Genomic DNA, 19102 nt, shown 5'->3' on the forward strand with positions numbered 1-19102 from the left:
TGCTGCCCAGCCAGAGATTCTACAGAGTGCTGCCCAGCCAGAGATTCTACAGAGTGCTGCCCAGCCAGAGATTCTACAGAGTGCTGCCCAGCCAGAGATTCTACAGAGTGCTGCCCAGCTCCGTGAAGAGGGGGCTCTTGCCTAAGCCCAGCCCCGTGAAGAGGGGGCTCTTGCCTAAGCCCAGCCCCGTGAAGAGGGGGCTCTTGCCTCAGCCCAGCCCCGTGAAGAGGGGGCTCTTGCCTCAGCCCAGCCCCGTGAAGAGGGGGCTCCTGCCTCAGCCCAGCCCCGTGAAGAGGGGGCTCTTGCCTCAGCCCAGCCCCGTGAAGAGGGGGCTCTTGCCTCAGCCCAGCCCCGTGAAGAGGGGGCTCTTGCCTCAGCCCAGCCCCGTGAAGAGGGGGCTCTTGCCTCAGCCCAGCCCCGTGAAGAGGGGGCTCTTGCCTCAGCCCAGCCCCGTGAAGAGGGGGCTCTTGCCTCAGCCCAGCCCCGTGAAGTGGGGGCTCTTGCCTCAGCCCAGCCCTGTGAAGAAAGGGCTCAGTCCGTCCCGGTTCCAGCCGGTCCAGCAATACTCCAGGCCCAGCCTGGTCAGTCCGTCCCGGTTCCAGCCGGTCCAGCAATACTCCAGGCTCCGCCTGGTCAGTCCGTCCCGGTTCCAGCCGGTCCAGCAATACTCCAGGCCCAGCTTGGCCAGTCCGTTCCGGTTCCAGCCGGTCCAGCAATACTCCAGGACCAGCCTGGTCCGTCTCCTTTGGCTCCAGCCAATTCAAGTATCCTTGGATCCAATCCAGTCCTACTCGTCCAGCCAAAGCTTTCTTCAGTTTCATCCTCTAAGCTTTCGTCTGATGGTTTTCCACCTATCTACTTTGATGGAGATTTATTGCAATATGCCGCTCTGGTTGAACAATTTCTCTCTCGGATGGAGTCTGATCCTTCAGGTGCAGTAACTCTTTCCAACGTTACTCGATATCTGTTCCTGGCATTCAGAGGAAGAGCTTTGGAGTGGGCCAACATGCTCTTTGAGAGTAATGATCCTGTGTTCCATGACTTACAGACTTTCAGTAACGCTGTAGTTAAAGAATTTAGTCCTAAACCTTTGGAATCTGCATCAACGAAGGTCCTAAATTCTTCTGTATGAATTTCTCAAGTTCCTCTAAGATTCAAGATGGGTGTCCGGAGTCCACCCTTGAAGAGGGGGATACTGTCACAATCCTGACTGTAGGTTTTATATTTGGTGACTTACCCCTGCCATCTGTCCTGGATCCTGTGTCTTTTCACTCACGGAGTTAAACAGCTTGTCAGTTTTCCTGAGTTCTCTGCCTGAGAGGTAATAGTTAATTAGCTCCACCTGTGGTGATCTCCTGTGTGAGGCTGAATTCAGTAATCTAAAAGCAAGCATCCTGTGTTTTGCAGAAGTCCAGGCTTCAGTGTTCTCTTGGCCTGCTAGGCCTCATTCTACATCACAGCCTTGGCTAGAGTAGTCACATGACAGTGACATCACCTAATCCTGCCCACCAATCATCAAGGACCAGGAAGTATAAATCAGGAGGCTGAGTTGGAATCTGGGCCTGTTCCTTGTGTCACATACAGCCTTGTGTGGGTCTTAAGCTGAGCTCCCTAAAGGTAACCTTTGTACCTAAGTTCCTGTGGAAACTCTGCTCCCTTGTTACCGTTTGGTTTACTTGTGTGTTGCCATTTGATTTCACCATTTCCCTGAGTCTCAATGTAAAGGTACAGCTGCAATGTTTCGTCTTAAAGGCACAGTACTGAATTCCGTGTTCTCCCCTGAAAACCACAGCTGTCGTGTTTCAGTTTTACTGCTGTTGTAGTTGGGATCTCCAGGGCTCAGTACCTCGTGCCTCAGCATCTCCGTGCCTCAGCACCTCCGTGCTCCCAGCACCTCCGTGCTCCCAGCATCTCCGTGCCTCAGCATCTCCGTGCCTCAGTACCTCCGTGCTTCCAGCACCCCCGTGCCTCAGTACCTCCGTGCCTCAGTACCTCCGTGCCTCAGTACCTCCGTGCTTCCAGCACCTCAGCATCTCCGTGACTCAGCATCTCCGTGCCTTAGCACCTCAGCGCCTCAGTACCTCCGTGCCTCAGTACCTCCGTGCTTCCAGCACCTCCGTGCTTCCAGCACCTCCGTGCCACAGCACCTCCGTGCCTCAGTACCTCCGTGCCACAGCATCTCCGTGCTTCCAGCACCTCCGTGCCTCAGCACCCCTACGCACCCCAGTGCCTCCACGCACCCCAGTGCCTCCACGCACCCCAGTGCCTCCACGCACCTCAGTGCCTCCACGTACCTCAGTGCCTCCAAGCACCTCAGTGTCCGCAAGCACCTCAGTGTCCGCAAGCACCTCAGTGTCCGCAAGCACCTCAGTGTCTCCAGGCACCCCGTACCCTTTAGCACAATTATACCTGGTATTCTTCACTGATTCATCAGTGCCTTTCCAGTTCTGTCTTTCAGGAGACCTTCAGCATGCCTCCTGTCTGCCGACCTAATCCTGCATGAGGAGAACCTAGATTCGGCCATCTCTGCTGCAGTTCCTCTTCCCAGTCACCGGAGGAAACCCAGAGTCCACAGCATTTCCAAACCAGGTCAGTGGTAGTATTCACATAATCCTCCAGTCGCCCGCACAGACTTCACTACACCGGGTTCACAAAAACCTCAGTCATGACACAGGTATTATGCTGCTGATATTGTACTAGGTTGCCCTGCATTGAACTTTCGGATATGTCAGCTACAAGGGGCAATGGAGCTGGGGCTGATCCCACATTGTGGCGTGGTGACGCTGCAGACGCATTTGAGGAAAATATAGAAGCTGAGGGTTCTGGGGGCTCCTTACCACCCAGTGGGATCGTAGCAACGGGGGTTCAAAATGACCTGCCTTGGGCTACTTTCTCCACGCTTTTGAATACGCTGGTAACTAGATTAACGCCCCCTATGGGACCTCCTGTGCCGGTACAACCGCTTATGGTCCCCGTGGTTAACCCGCCATGGACAGATCAACTGTCTGTTTAGTTACAGCAATTGAACCAATCACTGACTACTCAGAAGTCTAACCCTCGCCCGCCTAAGACCAAGGGGTCCTCTAAGCAGGCCATTACTTCCTTACAATCCACCAATGTCCCAGACACCTCGTCTGATGAGGAAGGCGTCTATACTGACCCCACAGATTCTGATCCTGATGCTTCTGATGGGGAACCTGCTTCACAGGTGGATGTTCCTGACTTGTTGAAGGCTATCAGGCTCATTCTTCAAATGACTAATGACCCGGAGCCTGATGCTGACCCTAAGAAACCGGACAGATTTAAACGTCAGAAAGTGGTTAAACAAGTTTTACCTCATTCTGACCATTTAGTTGACATACGTCAGGAGTCCTGGGAAAATCCAGGAAAGAAATTCATGCCTCACAAGAAGATGCTGGCTGGCTATCCCCTCGCTGCGGAGCTAAGTAAAAATTGGGAAACACTCTCGCCAGTGGATTCGCAGGTGGCGCGGCTGGTGGTATCCTCAGCTCTGCCAGTAACTAACGTCACATCTCTGAAAGAACCGACGGATAAGCGTGTGGAGGGTTGCTTAAAGGCGATTTACACCCTAGCAGGTGCTGTGTATCGGCCCACCATTGCAGCGACATGGGCTGCAGAGGCTATTGAAGCGTGCGCTCAGGAGTTGGACGCTGAGATGTCTTCCAACGCTTCTGATCATGCGAGACAATGCTTATCGTATATTGTCACAGCTTCTCATTACATTAAAGAGGCGGCTTCTGATGCCGGTATTCTGGCGGCCAAGGCTTCTACTACGTCCATACTGGCTCGCCGGATTCTATGGTTGTGGTCCTGGTCTGTGGAACTGGACTCTAAGAAAACCCTGGAGGCACTCGGTTTTAAGGGAGACATCCTTTTCGGAGAAGACCTCAACAAGATATAGGCTGACTTAGCTTCTGCTAAAACAGCTTGTCTACCTAGTACTGCACCTTCTGTACCGAAGGCTAAGAGTACTTCCTTTCGCTCCTTTCATCCTTCAGGGAAAGCAAAGGGTCAGGCGTATCCGAAACAGGCTCGCACTTCCAACCCAATAAGCCCAATCCCAAAACGTCAGCCTGCTTCCAAGACTGACAAGCGTGCCGCATGACGGGGCGGGCCTCTCTCTGGGGGATCCCAGGGTGGGGGGCCGACTTCTAGGGTATACCCAGGAATGGTTGAAGACCACTTCAGATGCCTGGGTACGGGAAGTCGTCACTCGAGGTTACGCTGTATCCTTCAAAAATCGCCCCCCTCATCGATTTTGCCTGACAGACGTCCCTTCGGATCAGGTGAAGGCAAAAACTCTTCATTCGGTGGTACAGTCCCTCCTGGACACAGGAGTGGTAGTACAGGTGCCTCTAACTCAGAGAGGCAAGGGGTACTATTCACTGCTGTTCCTAGTCCCGAAACCGAATGGGTCCTCCCAGCACATTCTCAACCTCAAGTCCTTGAATAAATTTGTGAGGGTCTCCAAGTTTTGTATGGAAACTCTTCGATCTATTGTTCTAGCATTGGAACCTGGGGATTATATGGTCTACCTGGACGTACAGGATGCTTACCTGCATATTCCCACTGCAATGTCGCATCAGCAATACCTGGGGTTTGCGGTTGGCAACCTCCATTACCTATTTTGGGCATTACTTTTTGGTTTATCCACGGCTCCGTGAGTCTTTACCAAGGTCATGGAGGTAATAACGGCGGTACTCCGCTGTCAAGGGGTCAGTATCCTACTGTACTTGGACGACTTGTTGATCCTGGCAAATTCCCCAGAAGTTCTCCTACGCCATCTGGATCTGACCATCCAGTTTCTGCAAGCCCACGGATGGTTCATCAACTGGAAGAAATCTTCCCTTGTCCCTGCTCAGAGCATGGTGCACCTGGGGGCGTTGTTGGACACTCACAACCAGCGGTTGTTCTTGTCTCAGGAGAAAGTCCTGAAGCTTCAGGACAGGATTCGATGCTTCCTATCCCGTCCGCAAGTGTCGATACATTCGGCGATGCAAGTGCTAGGTCTCATGGTGTCGGCTTTCGAGATGGTGGAGTACGCTCAATTCCATTCCCGCCCTCTGCAGAAGCTGATTCTTGCCAAATGGGACGGCCTGCCTCACTGGATCAGGTCTCAAATGATCTCATTGTCTCCGGAGGTCCGTCTGTCACTGAGCTGGTGGCTTCAGGACCAACGACTGAGCAAGGGTTCGTCCCTTCTGGATCTCCAACTGGGTCCTTCTGACGACGGATGCCAGTCTGAGAGGCTGGGGCGCGGTGTTGGAGCAACACTCCCTTCAGGGTCGGTGGACCAATCAGGAGTCTCTACTCCCGATAAACATTCTGGAATTGCGGGCGGTGTTCAACTCATTGAACTTGGCCCAGCATTTGATACAGAACAGACCTGTTCAAGTACAGTCGGACAACGCCACCACGGTGGCTTACATCAATCATCAAGGCGGCACTTGAAGCCGGCTGGCAATGAGGGAAGTATCACGGATTCTTCAGTGGGCGGAACGCCATCTGCCAGCCATATCGGCAGTATTCATTCCGGGGGTCCTAAACTGGGAAGCGGACTTTCTCAGTCGTCAGGACGTACATGCCGGAGAGTGGAGCCTCCATCCAGAGGTGTTTCAACTCCTCTTGAACAGGTGGGGCCTTCCAGATGTGGACCTGATGTCGTCTCGAGACAATCACAAGGTTCCGGTCTTAAGTGCAAGGACAAGGGATCCTCAAGCAGCTTTCGTGGACGCACTGGCAATTCCATGGAACTTTTAGCTGCCATACATGTTCCCTCTGGTGTTACTCCTGCCCAGAGTAATAAGGAAGTTCAAGCAAGAAGGAGGAATCCTACTTCTGATCGCTCCCGCGTGGCCCAGATGGCATTGGTTCTCAGACCTTCAGGGTCTCTCGATAAAGCCTCCCCTTCTACTTCCACAGTGCCCAGATCTTCTCGTTCAGGGCCCCTGTGTATATCGGGATTTAGCCCGGTTGGCTTTGACGGCGTGGCTCTTGAAGCTTCCGTCTTGAGGGCCAAAGGATTTTCTGAGGCGGTCATTCAAACCATGTTGAAGGCCCAGAAACCGGCTTCTGCTCGGATTTACCATAGGGTCTGGATTTCTTACTTTGCTTGGTGCGCATCTAACAATCATGACGCTTACAAGTTTAATACAGCCAAATTTTTGGCCTTTCTACAACAGGGCCTGGACTTGGGCCTTCGTCTGACCTCCATCAAGGTTCATATTTCTGCCTTGTCGGTTTGGTTCCAGAGAAAAATTGCGACTTTACCTGATGTACATATACGTTGATTCAGGGTGTGTTGCGAATTCAACCTCCCTACGTCCCGCCTGTAGCCCCTTGGGACTTGTCGTGGTTTTGGAGGTGTTGCAAGGGTCTCCGTTTGAGCCTCTTGAATCTGTGGACCTTAAGTGGCTTTCTCTTAAGGTATTGTTTCTGCTGGCTATTGCCTCTGCTAGACGGGTGTCGGATTTGGATGCCTTGTCTTGTAGGTCACCATATCTGATTTTTCACCGTGATCGGGCGGTTCTTAGAACACGTACTGTGTATTTACCTAAGGTGGTGTATTCTTCCACCTTAATCAGGAGATTGTGGTTCCGGCCTTTGCCTCTCCCGATTTGTCTTCCAAAGAGCGGTCTTTGGATGTGGTACGGATATCTACGTGAAGAGAACTGCCTCCATCAGGAAGTCGGATTCTCTCTTTGTTCTGTTTGGTTTTCACAAACGTGGCTGGCCTGCTCACAAGCAGACCCTGGCCAGATGGATTAGAATGGTGATTGCACATGCTTATGTACAGGCTGGCCTTCCAACTCCTGCTACCATAAAGACCCATTCTACTCGGTCAGTTGGACCTTCTTGGGCGGCCCGCCGTGGTGCGACCCTTGAACAATTGTGCAACGGGTCTACGTGGTCCTCAGTGAACACGTTCATAACGTTCTATGCCTTCGATACTTCGCCTCCCAGGATGATTCCTTTGGACGCCGGGTTCTTGTGCCCGCTACAGTGCATCCCCTCCCATAAGGAACTGCTTTAGGACATCCCCAATGTCATTCCCTGTGGAGCCCAGTGTACCTCGCAGCAGAAAACGAGATTTATGGTAAGTATTTACCGTTGTTAAATCTCTTTCTGCGAGGTACACTGGCCTCCACAGGGTGCCCACCCTGACGCATTTAGCTTCTTTGGGTTGGTATGGCATTGGCCACTGACACTTTCTCCTGTCGTGAGTGTGTGGTGTATGTGGCTACTAACAGTTGTCGTCTCTTTTGTCTGCTACTGCATTGGACTGGTTAACAAAAACTGAGTTCATGTGCATGGAGGCGGCCTAATAGAGGAGGCGGCGCTAGGCATTCTGGGAAGAAGGTCAAAGCTTTGAGCCTGTTGGTGCCTCGGTTTAAGATCCTACTCTACACCCCAATGTCATTCCCTGTGGAGCCCAGTGTACCTCGCAGAAAGAGATTTAACAACGGTAAGTTCTTACCATAAATCTCGTTATTTTGGAGAAGGTTTTAGAGCAATTTACACCAATTTTGCGATCATCTCTGCATCTGCCCCAATGAATCCAACTTAAGAGTATCAGATACCAATCTTTAATAAGGGTTGGTACTAAGAATCTGGACTGCAATAACCTTTCTAAGTAAAACCTTGCTGTTGCCATATTGCCTAAACACAGGTTACATACATCTTAGTTAGAGAATATCAAATGTCAATGTTACCAATTCCAAAAGGAATAAATGCTTCTTTTTTAAGGACCTGTCCATGTTCATCTAAAAATCTGCTGGGGTTGAAATCATTTGGCTTCTCCCAAACCCTTGGATCGCGGTGTACTGCCCAGAGATTGGCTAATACCACACTATCCTTAGGAATGGTATATCCCTGGAACACTAAATAGGAGAAAGGAAAAAAAACACAAACAATCTTTATATGCAAATTACACTAAAAAGGGTTAATTGCTTAAAATGAATGACATCTGAGGACAAACCACTTTGAAGAAGAAACATGTGACATGTAAACTGCATTATACACAATAAAAAAAGTATCTTTCAGATGTAAAACCTTGTGATCAAATGGAAATACTAAAATAAAATCTTGTTTACTATTTAAAATAGGGCATGGCAGGAAAAATCTAATCTACGTAAAAAAAAGCTGGGTCTGCTGCTTAATTAAGCTTGATTATAACACCAAAAACAATATTGCACTTACACTCTAAATTATGGAGCAACAGTTGTGCTTTAAACTATTGTCTAATACAAATCATTTTAAGCACCAGCTCTGTGTCACTAAACTATTAAAGGGGATGTGGTCAAGTTACCTACAATCAAAATCCCAACGGCCATTTCATCGCAGTGATCGGGTCAGAATTGCGCATGCGCCGGCGCATGCCAGACGGCCGATGGCCGACGCTGAGCTACGATAGCCTCTGCCTGATTGACAGGCAGAGGCGGTGGCTGTGCGCGGGGGGGGGGGGGAGGTTTGGAACGGCGCTAAAGCTGCGCTGGCCGGGAGCTACTCCTAAAGTGCAAAAGCATCGCCGCTGTGCGATGCTTTTGCACTTCTGCGGGGGGGGGGGAGCGGCACTGACATGCGGGGCGGGATAGCCCTGTGCTGGGCGTTCCCCTGCATGTCTATTGTCATGATCGTAGCCCTGCAAAATTTTGCAGGGATACGATCAATTCGGAATAACCCCCAAAATCTGGAAAACCATTGACCAACGGTCAATATCACGACAAGATCAAAATCCCGACATGGTCAAAATACAGATATTTAAAATACCGACATGGTCAAAATACCGATATATAAATTGCTGACCGGTGAAAAAGTCGACATAAGTTTTTCATGATTTTTTATTGAAACCGACTTGCTCATAACTTAGCATCCCAGTGGACCTGGAGAGGGAATTTAATAGTGTGCCCGAAGCATTGCAAGCGCAGAAAGCCATGCGAGGGGAAACGGCACACTTATACAGTATCCATGTCAACCTATGTCGACATACACACCAACTTTTAAAACTTGCGTCGACTTTTTGATCTGTCGACATTTTAAATGTCGGTATTTTGATTGTAGGTATTTCATACTGATCCCCTATTAAAGGGCTATTCCATGAAATATCCCATACGTGACACTGTAAAGAAAATCTGTAGCTGTGTATATTTTGAGTTTTCAACATAGCCATACAAGTTAAATTGGGATGTAGTTGGGATCCTGGCGCTCGGGATCCCACCGGTGAGAATGCCGGCGCCGAAATCCCGACACCTGTCAGAATGCCAAACGACGACAACCTGACAGGCAGGGGAGGTTAGGGTTAGGCTGCGGGAGAGGAAGGGTTAGGTTTAGGCTGCGAGGAGGAAGGGTTAGTTTTAGGCTTCGGGGAGGATAGGGTTAGGCTGCAGGAACCGAGAGTTAGGTTTAGGTTGCAGCTAGGGAGGGTTAGGAGGAGGGAGAGGATTAGGCTTTGTTGCCTTCTGCACCTCTGTTGCTGGTGTTGGTATTATGACCGCCGGCATCTCAACTACTGGGACCCCGTGCCCAACCCGTCAAATTATAACTTTCTTATAGGTTGTCATAAAAATAAACATAACACAGGCTCTTTAAAAATAACAAAGGCTCAAAGAGCTGAGCTGAATTATCAAATAGAAGTTTCCTTTATGTCCCATACGTGACATGGATTGGCTCCAGGGGTGGATTGGGATGGAAAACTTGCCCGGGCAATTTATTGAAGCAGCCCTAATGGGGGTGGGTTTGATTAGGAAATGGGGTCTGTTGAGGGGGGTGGGGTCCCTCCTCATAGGGTGTGATTGTACACAAATGCTGCCTTTCTTGCATAATTTGCTGCAGGTCAAGTGGCCCCGTAAAATTTTGTAGAAGTAACCCGACATGGGCAGCACAAAAGGTATAACATACTGTGTAGCCATGGCAGCATCACTGGATAGCAAAGTTGCTGTATTGCAGAGATGGAATAACAGAATGATTGCAGACAATGCAGTGTACTGAGTGCGGTGGGCTGTCTGTCATGCGGGAGGTAGGGCCACATGACAACACACAAAACAGGGCCCACAGACACGTCAGCCTACCAGGAATCTTACTAGGGAGCTTTATGGCCAATCCACCCCTGAATGGCCCTAAACAGCAAGTAATGAGATTTGAATAATCTAGACACCTAAATGTATTCGCATTAATGAAGTGCGTAAGATTTAACACATGTACAGGTTCTGTAGGCTCTGGACAGAAAACTGGTATAACCTATTTCTCTGACGTCCTAGTGGATGCTGGGAACTCCGTAAGGACCATGGAGAATAGACGGGCTCCGCCGGAGACTGGGTACTCTAAAGAAAAGATTAGGTACTATCTGGTGTGCACTGGCTCCTCCCTCTATGCCCCTCCTCCAGACCTCCGTTAGAATCTGTGCCCGGCCAGAGCTGGGTGCTCCTAGTGGGCTCTCCTGAGCTTACTAGTAAAGAAAGTATTTATTAGGTTTTTTATTTTCAGTGAGATCTGCTGGCAACAGACTCACTGCTACGTGGGACTAAGGGGAGAGAAGCAAACTTACTTGCTTGCAGCTAGCTTGTGCTACTTAGGCTACTGGACACCATTAGCTCCAGAGGGTTCGAACACAGGCACCTGTCCTCGATCGTCCGTTCCCGGAGCCGTGCCGCTGTCCCCCTCGCAGAGCCAGAAGAACAGAAGCTTGAAGACGACGAAATCGGCGGCAGAAGACTCCTGTCTTCATTTAAGGTAGCACACAGCACCGCAGCTGTGCGCCATTGCTCCCAGCACACTTACACACTCCGGTCACTGTAGGGTGCAGGGCGCTGGGGGGGTGGGGGGGGGCGCCCTGGGCAGCAATTGAAGTACCTTTTGGCAATAAAAATACATATATACAGTCTGGCACTGTATATATGTAAAAACCCCCACCATTTTTTTACACAGAAAGCGGGACAGAAGCCCGCCACTGAGGGGGCGGGGCCTTCTTCCTCAGCACACCAGCGCCATTTTCTCTTCACAGCTCCGCTGGAAGCAGCTCCCCAGGCTCTCCCCTGCAGTATCCAGGTACAAGAAGGGTAAAAAAGAGAGGGGGGGCACATAAATTTAGGCGCAAATAAAACATATAAGGCAGCTATTGGGTAATCACTTATTATAAGTGAAAATCCCTGTGTTATATAGCGCTGTGGTGTGTGCTGGCATACTCTCTCTCTGTCTCCCCAAAGGACTTTGTGGGGTCCTGTCCTCAGTCTGAGCATTCCCTGTGTGTGTGCGGTGTGTCGGTACGGCTGTGTCGACATGTTTGATGAGGAGGGTTACATGGAGGCGGAGCAAGGGCAGATAAGTGTGGTGTCGCCCCCGTCGGGGCCGACACCTGATTGGATGGATATGTGGAAGGTCTTAAACGACATTGTAAGCTCCTTATATAAAAGGTTTGATGACGCTGCAGCCTTGGGACAGCCGGGGTCTCAGCCCGCGCCTGCCCAGGCGACTCAGAAACCGTCAGGGGCTCATAAACGCCCTCTATCTCAGATGGTTGACACAGATGTCGACACGGAGTCCGACTCCAGTGTCGACGATGATGAGGCACATTTACAGTCTAAAATGACCAAGGCCATCCGATACATGATTATTGCAATGAAAGATGTATTACACATTTCTGAGATTAACCCTGTTAATACCAAGAGGGCTTATATGTTTGGGGAGAAAAAGCAGCCAGTGACTTTTCCCCCATCTGATGAATTAAATGAATTATGTGAAGAAGCGTGGAGTTCCCCTGATAAGAAACTAGTGATTTCTAAGAGGTTACTGATGGCGTACCCTTTCCCGCCAACGGACAGGTTACGTTGGGAAACATCCCCTAGGGTGGACAAGGCGCTGACACGCTTATCTAAAAAGGTGGCCCTGCCGTCTCAGGATACGGCCGCCCTAAAGGAGCCTGCGGATAGAAAGCAGGAAGCTATCCTGAAGTCAGTGTACACACACTCTGGTACTCTACTGAGACCTGCTATTGCTTCAGCCTGGATGTGTAGTGCTGTAGCAGCATGGACAGATACTCTGTCAGACGACATAGATTCCCTCGACAGGGATACTGTTTTGCTAACCCTGGGCCATATAAAAGACGTCGTCTTATATATGCGGGATGCTCAGAGGGACATTTGCCTGCTGGGCTCTAGAATTAATGCTATGTCCATTTCTGCCAGGAGGGTCTTATGGACTCGGCAATGGACAGGAGATGCTGATTCTAAAAAACACATGGAGGTTTTGCCTTATAAGGGTGAGGAATTGTTTGGGGACGGTCTATCGGACCTCGTGTCCACAGCGACAGCTGGAAAGTCAACTTTCTTGCCTCAGGTTTCCTCACAGCCTAAGAAAGCACCGTATTATCAAATGCAGTCCTTTCGTTCTCAGAAAGGCAAGAGGGTCAGGGGCGCATCCTTTCTTGCCAGTGGCAGGGGTAGAGGTAAGAAGCTGCACCATGCAGCCAGTTCCCAGGAACAAAAGTCCTCCCCTGCTTCCACTAAGTCCACCGCATGACGTTGGGGCTCCACAGGCGGAGCCAGGTGCGGTGGGGGCGCGTCTCCGAAACTTCAGCAACCAGTGGGTTCGCTCACAGGTGGATCTCTGGGCTGTACAAATTGTATCTCAGGGATACAAGCTGGAATTCGAAGCGACTCCCCCCCCGCCGTTACCTCAAATCAGCCTTGCCAGCTTCCCCCATGGAAAGGGAGGTACTGTAGTACTGGCGGCAATTCACAAGCTGTACCTCCAGCAAGTGATTATCAGGGTCCCCCTCCTTCAACAGGGAAGGGGTTACTATTCCACACTGTTTGTGGTACCGAAACCGGACGGTTCGGTGAGACCCATTCTGAATTTAAAATCCTTGAACACTTATATAAAGAAATTCAAGTTCAAAATGGAATCGCTCAGAGCGGTTATTGCAAGCCTGGAAGAGGGGGATTTTATGGTGTCGCTGGACATCAAGGATGCCTACTTGCATGTCCCCATTTACCCACTTCACCAGGAGTACCTCAGGTTTGTGGTACAGGACTGTCATTACCAGTTCCAGACGTTGCCGTTTGGCCTGTCCACGGCACCGAGGATATTTACCAAGGTAATGGCCGAAATGATGATACTCCTTCGGAAGAAGGGAGTTATAGTTATCCCGTACTTGGACGATCTCCTCATAAAGGCGAGGTCCAGAGAGCAGTTGTTGATCAGCGTAGCACTCTCTCAGGAAGTGTTGCAACAGCACGGCTGGATTCTGAATGTTCCAAAGTCGCAGCTGATTCCTACGACGCGTCTGCTTTTCCTGGGCATGATTCTGGACACAGAACAGAAGAAGGTGTTTCTCCCGGTGGAGAAGGCCCAGGAATTAGCATCTCTGGTCAGGGACCTCCTGAAACCAAAACAGGTATCTGTGCATCACTGCACGCGAGTCCTGGGAAAGATGGTGGCTTCATACGAAGCCATTCCCTTCGGCAGGTTCCATGCAAGGATCTTTCAGTGGGATCTGTTGGACAAGTGGTCCGGATCCCATCTTCAGATGCATCGGCTGATCACCCTGTCCCCAAGGGCCAGGGTGTCTCTTCTGTGGTGGCTGCAGAGTGCTCACCTTCTCGAGGGCCGCAGGTTCGGCATACAGGACTGGGTCCTGGTGACCACGGATGCAAGCCTCCGAGGATGGGGGGCAGTCACTCAGGGAAGAAACTTCCAAGGGCTGTGGTCAAGTCTGGAGACTTCTCTACACATAAATATACTGGAACTAAGGGCCATTTACAACGCCCTGAGTCAAGCAGAACCCCTGCTTCGAAACCGGCCAGTGCTGATTCAGTCAGTCAACATCACGGCGGTCGCCCATGTAAACCGCCAGGGCGGCACAAGAAGCAGGATGGCAATGGCGGAAGCCACAAAGATTCTTCGGTGGGCGGAGAATCACGTGCAAGCACTGTCAGCAGTGTTCATTCCGGGAGTGGACAACTGGGAAGCAGACTTCCTCAGCAGACACGACCTCCACCCGGGAGAGTGGGGACTTCATCAAGAAGTCTTCACACAGATTGCAAAGCGATGGGAACTGCCACAGGTGGACATGATGGTGTCCCGCCTCAACAAAAAGCTAAAAAGATATTGCGCCAGGTCATGGGACCCTCAGGCGATAGATGTGGACGCCCTAGTGACACCGCGGGTGTACCAGTCGGTATATGTGTTTCCTCCTCTTCCCCTCATACCCAAGGTACTGAGAATAGTAAGAAAGAGAGGAATAAGAACAATACTCATTGTTCCGGATTGGCCAAGAAGGACTTGGTACCCGGAACTGCAAGAAATGCGCACAGAGGACCCATGGCCTCTGCCTCTCAGACAGGACCTGCTGCAACAAGGGCCCTGTCTGTTCCAAGACTTACCGCGGCTGCGTTTGACGGCATGGCGGTTGAACGCCGGATCCTAGCGGAAAAAGGCATTCCGGATGAAGTTATTCCTACGCTGATAAAGGCTAGGAAGGACGTGACAGCAAAGCATTATCACCGTATATGGCGAAAATATGTTGCTTGGTGTGAGGCCAGAAAGGCCCCTACAGAGGAATTCCAGCTGGGTCGATTCCTGCACTTCCTACAGTCAGGGGATCTTAACGTTGTGTTGGATTTCCTGAAATCCCACTGGTTTGAGCCACTTAAGACCGTGGAACTAAAGTATCTTACGTGGAAAGTGGTCATGCTGTTGGCCTTAGCATCGGCTAGGCGTGTGTCGGAATTGGCGGCTTTGTCATGTAAAAGCCCATATCTGATCTTCCATATGGACAGGGCAGAATTGAGGACTCGTCCCCAATTTCTCCCAAAGGTGGTATCATCGTTTCATTTGAACCAACCTATTGTGGTGCCTGCGGCTACTCGGGACTTGGAGGACTCCAAGTTGCTGGACGTAGTCAGGGCTTTGAAAATATATGTTTCCAGAACGGCTGGAGTCAGGAAGACTGACTCGCTGTTTATCCTGCATGCACCCAACAAGCTAGGTGCTCCTGCTTCAAAGCAAACTATTGCTCGCTGGATCTGTAGCACGATTCAGCTGGCTCATTCTGCGGCTGGATTGCCGCATCCAAAATCAGTAAAAGCCCATTCCACAAGGAAGGTGGGCTCTTCTTGGGCGGCTGCCCGAGGGGTCTCGGCTTTACAGCTTTGCCGAGCGGCTACTTGGTCGGGTTCAAACACCTTTGCAAAGTTCTACAAGTTTGATACCCTGGCTGAGGAGGACCTTGTGTTTGCTCATTCGGTGCTGCAGAGTCATCCGCACTCTCCCGCCCGTTTCGGAGCTTTGGTATAATCCCCATGGTCCTTACGGAGTTCCCAGCATCCACTAGGACGTCAGAGAAAATAAGAATTTACTCACCGGTAATTCTATTTCTCGTAGTCCGTAGTGGATGCTGGGCGCCCGTCCCAAGTGCGGACTTTCTGCAATACGCGTATATAGTTATTGCTTAAATAAGGGTTATTGTTATGAGCCATCCGTTGAGTGAGGCACAGTTGTTGTTCATACTGTTAACTGGGTAAGGTTATCACAAGTTGTACGGTGTGATTGGTGTGGCTGGTATGAGTCTTACCCTGGATTCCAAAAATCCTTTCCTTGTAATGTCAGCTCTTCCGGGCACAGTTTCCCTAACTGAGGTCTGGAGGAGGGGCATAGAGGGAGGAGCCAGTGCACACCAGATAGTACCTAATCTTTTCTTTAGAGTGCCCAGTCTCCTGCGGAGCCCGTCTATTCTCCATGGTCCTTACGGAGTTCCCAGCATCCACTACGGACTACGAGAAATAGAATTACCGGTGAGTAAATTCTTATTATCGCTAATGCAAAACAGGGTTCCTCTTTGCTATATGATCTATTCAACATTTCTTTTAATTGATAACTGCAGCATGTGGAATGTGTAGTTAGCAGTGAGGTCTTAATTTTTTTTCATACAGAGCTAAAACTGAAAATAATGTAAAGCTTAAACATTGCATTCAATTGGTTCCCCTTTCATGAGAGGAATTTCATTTCAGCATGATGGCTGCTATCATGGGCATTTTAAGAGAGAGGAGGCCCCTGTGCAGGCCCCCCACCTCTCTAGCAGTGCACTAGAATCTTTGTGCCAGAGCCTCAGGGCCGTTTCTAGCGATTTTGCCCCCCCCCCCCCCCCCCCCCCATAGATATAAAGAGGAAAAGTATGCCCCCCCCCCACCGGCAAGGGGGCGTGACCTCGTTAAAATGGGTGTGGCTTTAAGATGTGCGTGGCCTCATCTGATCTCCTCATCACGGCCACCACAGGATAAAAAAAAAAAAAACTCATTTTACACATTACAGCAGGCAAGTGTCCCCATTTTACACAGCACGGTAGGCAAGCGTCCCCATTTTACACATTGCGGCAGGCACGTGCCCCCATTTTACACATTGCGGCAGGCACGTGCCCCCATTTTACACAGTACAACAGGCAAGTGTCCCCATTTTACACATTGCGGCAGGCACGTGCCCCCATTTTACACAGTACGGCAGGCAAGTGTCCCCATTTTACACATTGCGGCAGGAAAGTGTCCCCATTTTACACATTGCGGCAGGAAAGTGTCCCCATTTTACACATTGCGGCAGGAAAGTGTCCCCATTTTACACATTGCGGCAGGCAGTGCCCCCATTTTACACAGCATCGCAGGCAAGTGACCCCATTTTACACATTGCGGCAGGAAAGTGTCCCCATTTTACACATTACGGCACGCAAGTGTTCCCATTTTACACATTACGGCAGGCACGTGCCCCCATTTTACACATTCCGGCAGGCAAGTGTCCCCGTTTTACACATTACGGCAGGCAAGTGTCCCCATTTTACACATTATGGCAGGCAAGTGTCCCTATTTTACACATTGCGGCAGGCACGTGCCCCCATTTTACATAGTACAACAGGCAAGTGTCCCCATTTTACACATTACGGCAGGCAAGTGTCCCCATTTTACACATTCCGGCAGACAGGTGTCCCCATTTTACACATTCCGGCAGGCAAGCGTCCCCATTTTACACATTCCGGCAGACAAGTGTCCCCATTTTACACAGTACGGCAGGCAAGCGTCCCCATTTTACACATTCCGGCAGACAAGTGTCCCCATTTTACACAGTACGGTAGGTGGTGGGGTGGGGGGAGGGAGAGAGAGGGAGAGGGGCTGACTTACATTTGAAGCGGTTCTTCCCGCTCTTCAGCCGCCTCTCCCTCGTCTGCGCAGCGCTGGCCGGCTTGGCTCCCCCTTCTCCCTCCTCCCGAGTGCCCAGCTGGGGGGGCGGGTTTCGCGGAATGACGCGAATGCGTCATGACGTCACGACGCAAACACGTCATTCCGTGAAACCCCGCCCCCCGAGCTGGGCACTCGGGAGGAGAGGGAAGGGGGGGTTGAAAGTGCTCAGGAAGTGCCGCGGCGGGCGCCGCAAGAAACGGCACTGCAGAGCCTACTGCGCATGCGAAGGTCTCCAGAAAAATGGCGCCTGCTACATGTTCCCGGGGAAACCTCTAGCACACATGCCCAAAACACTGGGAAAATGGGTACTGCGCCATATTCTGTGGTTTCCATCTGCAGCACCGTTCACTGCAGGACTTTAGAGCGGTAAGTATAATTTTAAGGGTGCAGGGTGTGCGGTGTGGGTCCCCATGGACCCAGAGGCTCTTGTGCATTGCAAATCTTGCATACATTATATATATGAATGTGGCTTCCAGTACAGTTGCAGAAGGAATATTGCTTCCGGTAACACAGATCATTTCCCCAAGCTTCTGAAAGAGGTGTGCAGATTTGTGTTGTTTACAACACTAAGACCCTTCATTGTAGATTTTTTGTTGTTTACCTATATGTTCAGAAACCATGTGTGGTACTGAGAGAGGAACAACCACCGTCATTCTCTGCACCTCCATAATGGTGGCCTCTGTGAATGGCATTTGAATCTTATGCATCAGTGATGGAGGCTTGTCACGTCCTACAACTGCATCAATTTCTGCTTGGACTTTCTCTGTCAACAGGAAAAGCAGAAGTGGAGTGTGAAATTTGTTGCATAATGTACCATTTTAGTAATGAGATGTCCATTAACCAATTTTTTTTATAAATTATATATATATATATATATATATATATATATATATATATATATATATATATATATATATATAAAGATAGAGATTTTGATTAAAAAAAGGAAAATATTCACAGTACAATACATTTTTAAGATGAAAATATATCATAAAACACACTTTCATTAAGAACATAAAGGTATGCTACATCACAGTTTCACTATCTTGAATAGAGACACTCATATTATAACATTTTATAATATACACTTAGACAGTAAGGGGTAAATTTACTAAGATGGGAGTTCTATTTAAGATGGAATGTTGCCCACAGCAACCAATCAGATATTATCTTCTAAAAAGGTGCTAGATAAATGAGAAGTAGAATCTGATTGGTTGCTATGGGCAACATCCCATCTTAAACAGAACTCTCATCTTAGTAAATTTACCCCTAATTGTGCAGTAGAATTTAGTCAATAATGTTTGCAAACTCAAGGGCAGCTAGAGAGCTAGAAATCCAAAGTCATGTAGATTTACTAGATTCCAAAGCAAAAGGACACCTGCCATCTGACCATATTTATTCAACGTTCAGGAGAAACTTGCTGCTATCTTAAAATACCTCTCATGGACGATAGTTGAGTTAACCAGGACAACCCGTTCTGAGAAAGAGGGCATGACAGTAGCCATCCAATGTCTACCTATGCAAACCTTTGCTAACATACATAGATTGCTACCAGGGGTGGATTGGGAACAAAAAGTGGCCCTGGAAAAATTTGTACTAGTGGCCCAACATGGGCAGCACCAGAGGTGTAAGGTCTAGCCATGGGCCATGGCAGCAGCACCCTCCCCCCCGAAACTTTCCAGATAGTGGGCATGTCCAGCATCAAGGGGGAAGTTAAACAGAAATAAAAGTAAATATTATGAGCACATTATATGATACACCTTCAGAATTTAGGAAACTATATAATTCTTTAGAAAGATATATTTTCTTGCTTATTACATTAACCGTATCCCAATCACTATTCACTCAATCTTATATGTGAG

At 49.6% G+C, this 19102-nt stretch overlaps 1 protein-coding gene across 2 annotated transcripts in view; it reads right to left on the bottom strand.

Moving 5' to 3' along the window:
• Positions 1–19102, bottom strand: part of LOC134910775 (cytochrome P450 2U1) — a 182208-nt gene that overhangs the window by 12467 nt on the left and 150639 nt on the right. Inside the window, exons 3-4 of one of the 2 annotated variants that reach the window (XM_063919161.1) lie at positions 17842–18003; positions 7734–7901 (exon numbers count right to left, since the gene is read on the bottom strand). In XM_063919161.1, the coding sequence (XP_063775231.1) occupies positions 7734–7901; positions 17842–18003 (330 nt within the window). The remainder of the gene's footprint in view (positions 1–7733; positions 7902–17841; positions 18004–19102) is intronic. The other variant, XM_063919169.1, reaches the window with a different exon arrangement.

The sequence above is a fragment of the Pseudophryne corroboree genome, chromosome 1, assembly GCF_028390025.1.
Source record: "Pseudophryne corroboree isolate aPseCor3 chromosome 1, aPseCor3.hap2, whole genome shotgun sequence".
NCBI lineage: Eukaryota > Metazoa > Chordata > Amphibia > Anura > Myobatrachidae > Pseudophryne > Pseudophryne corroboree.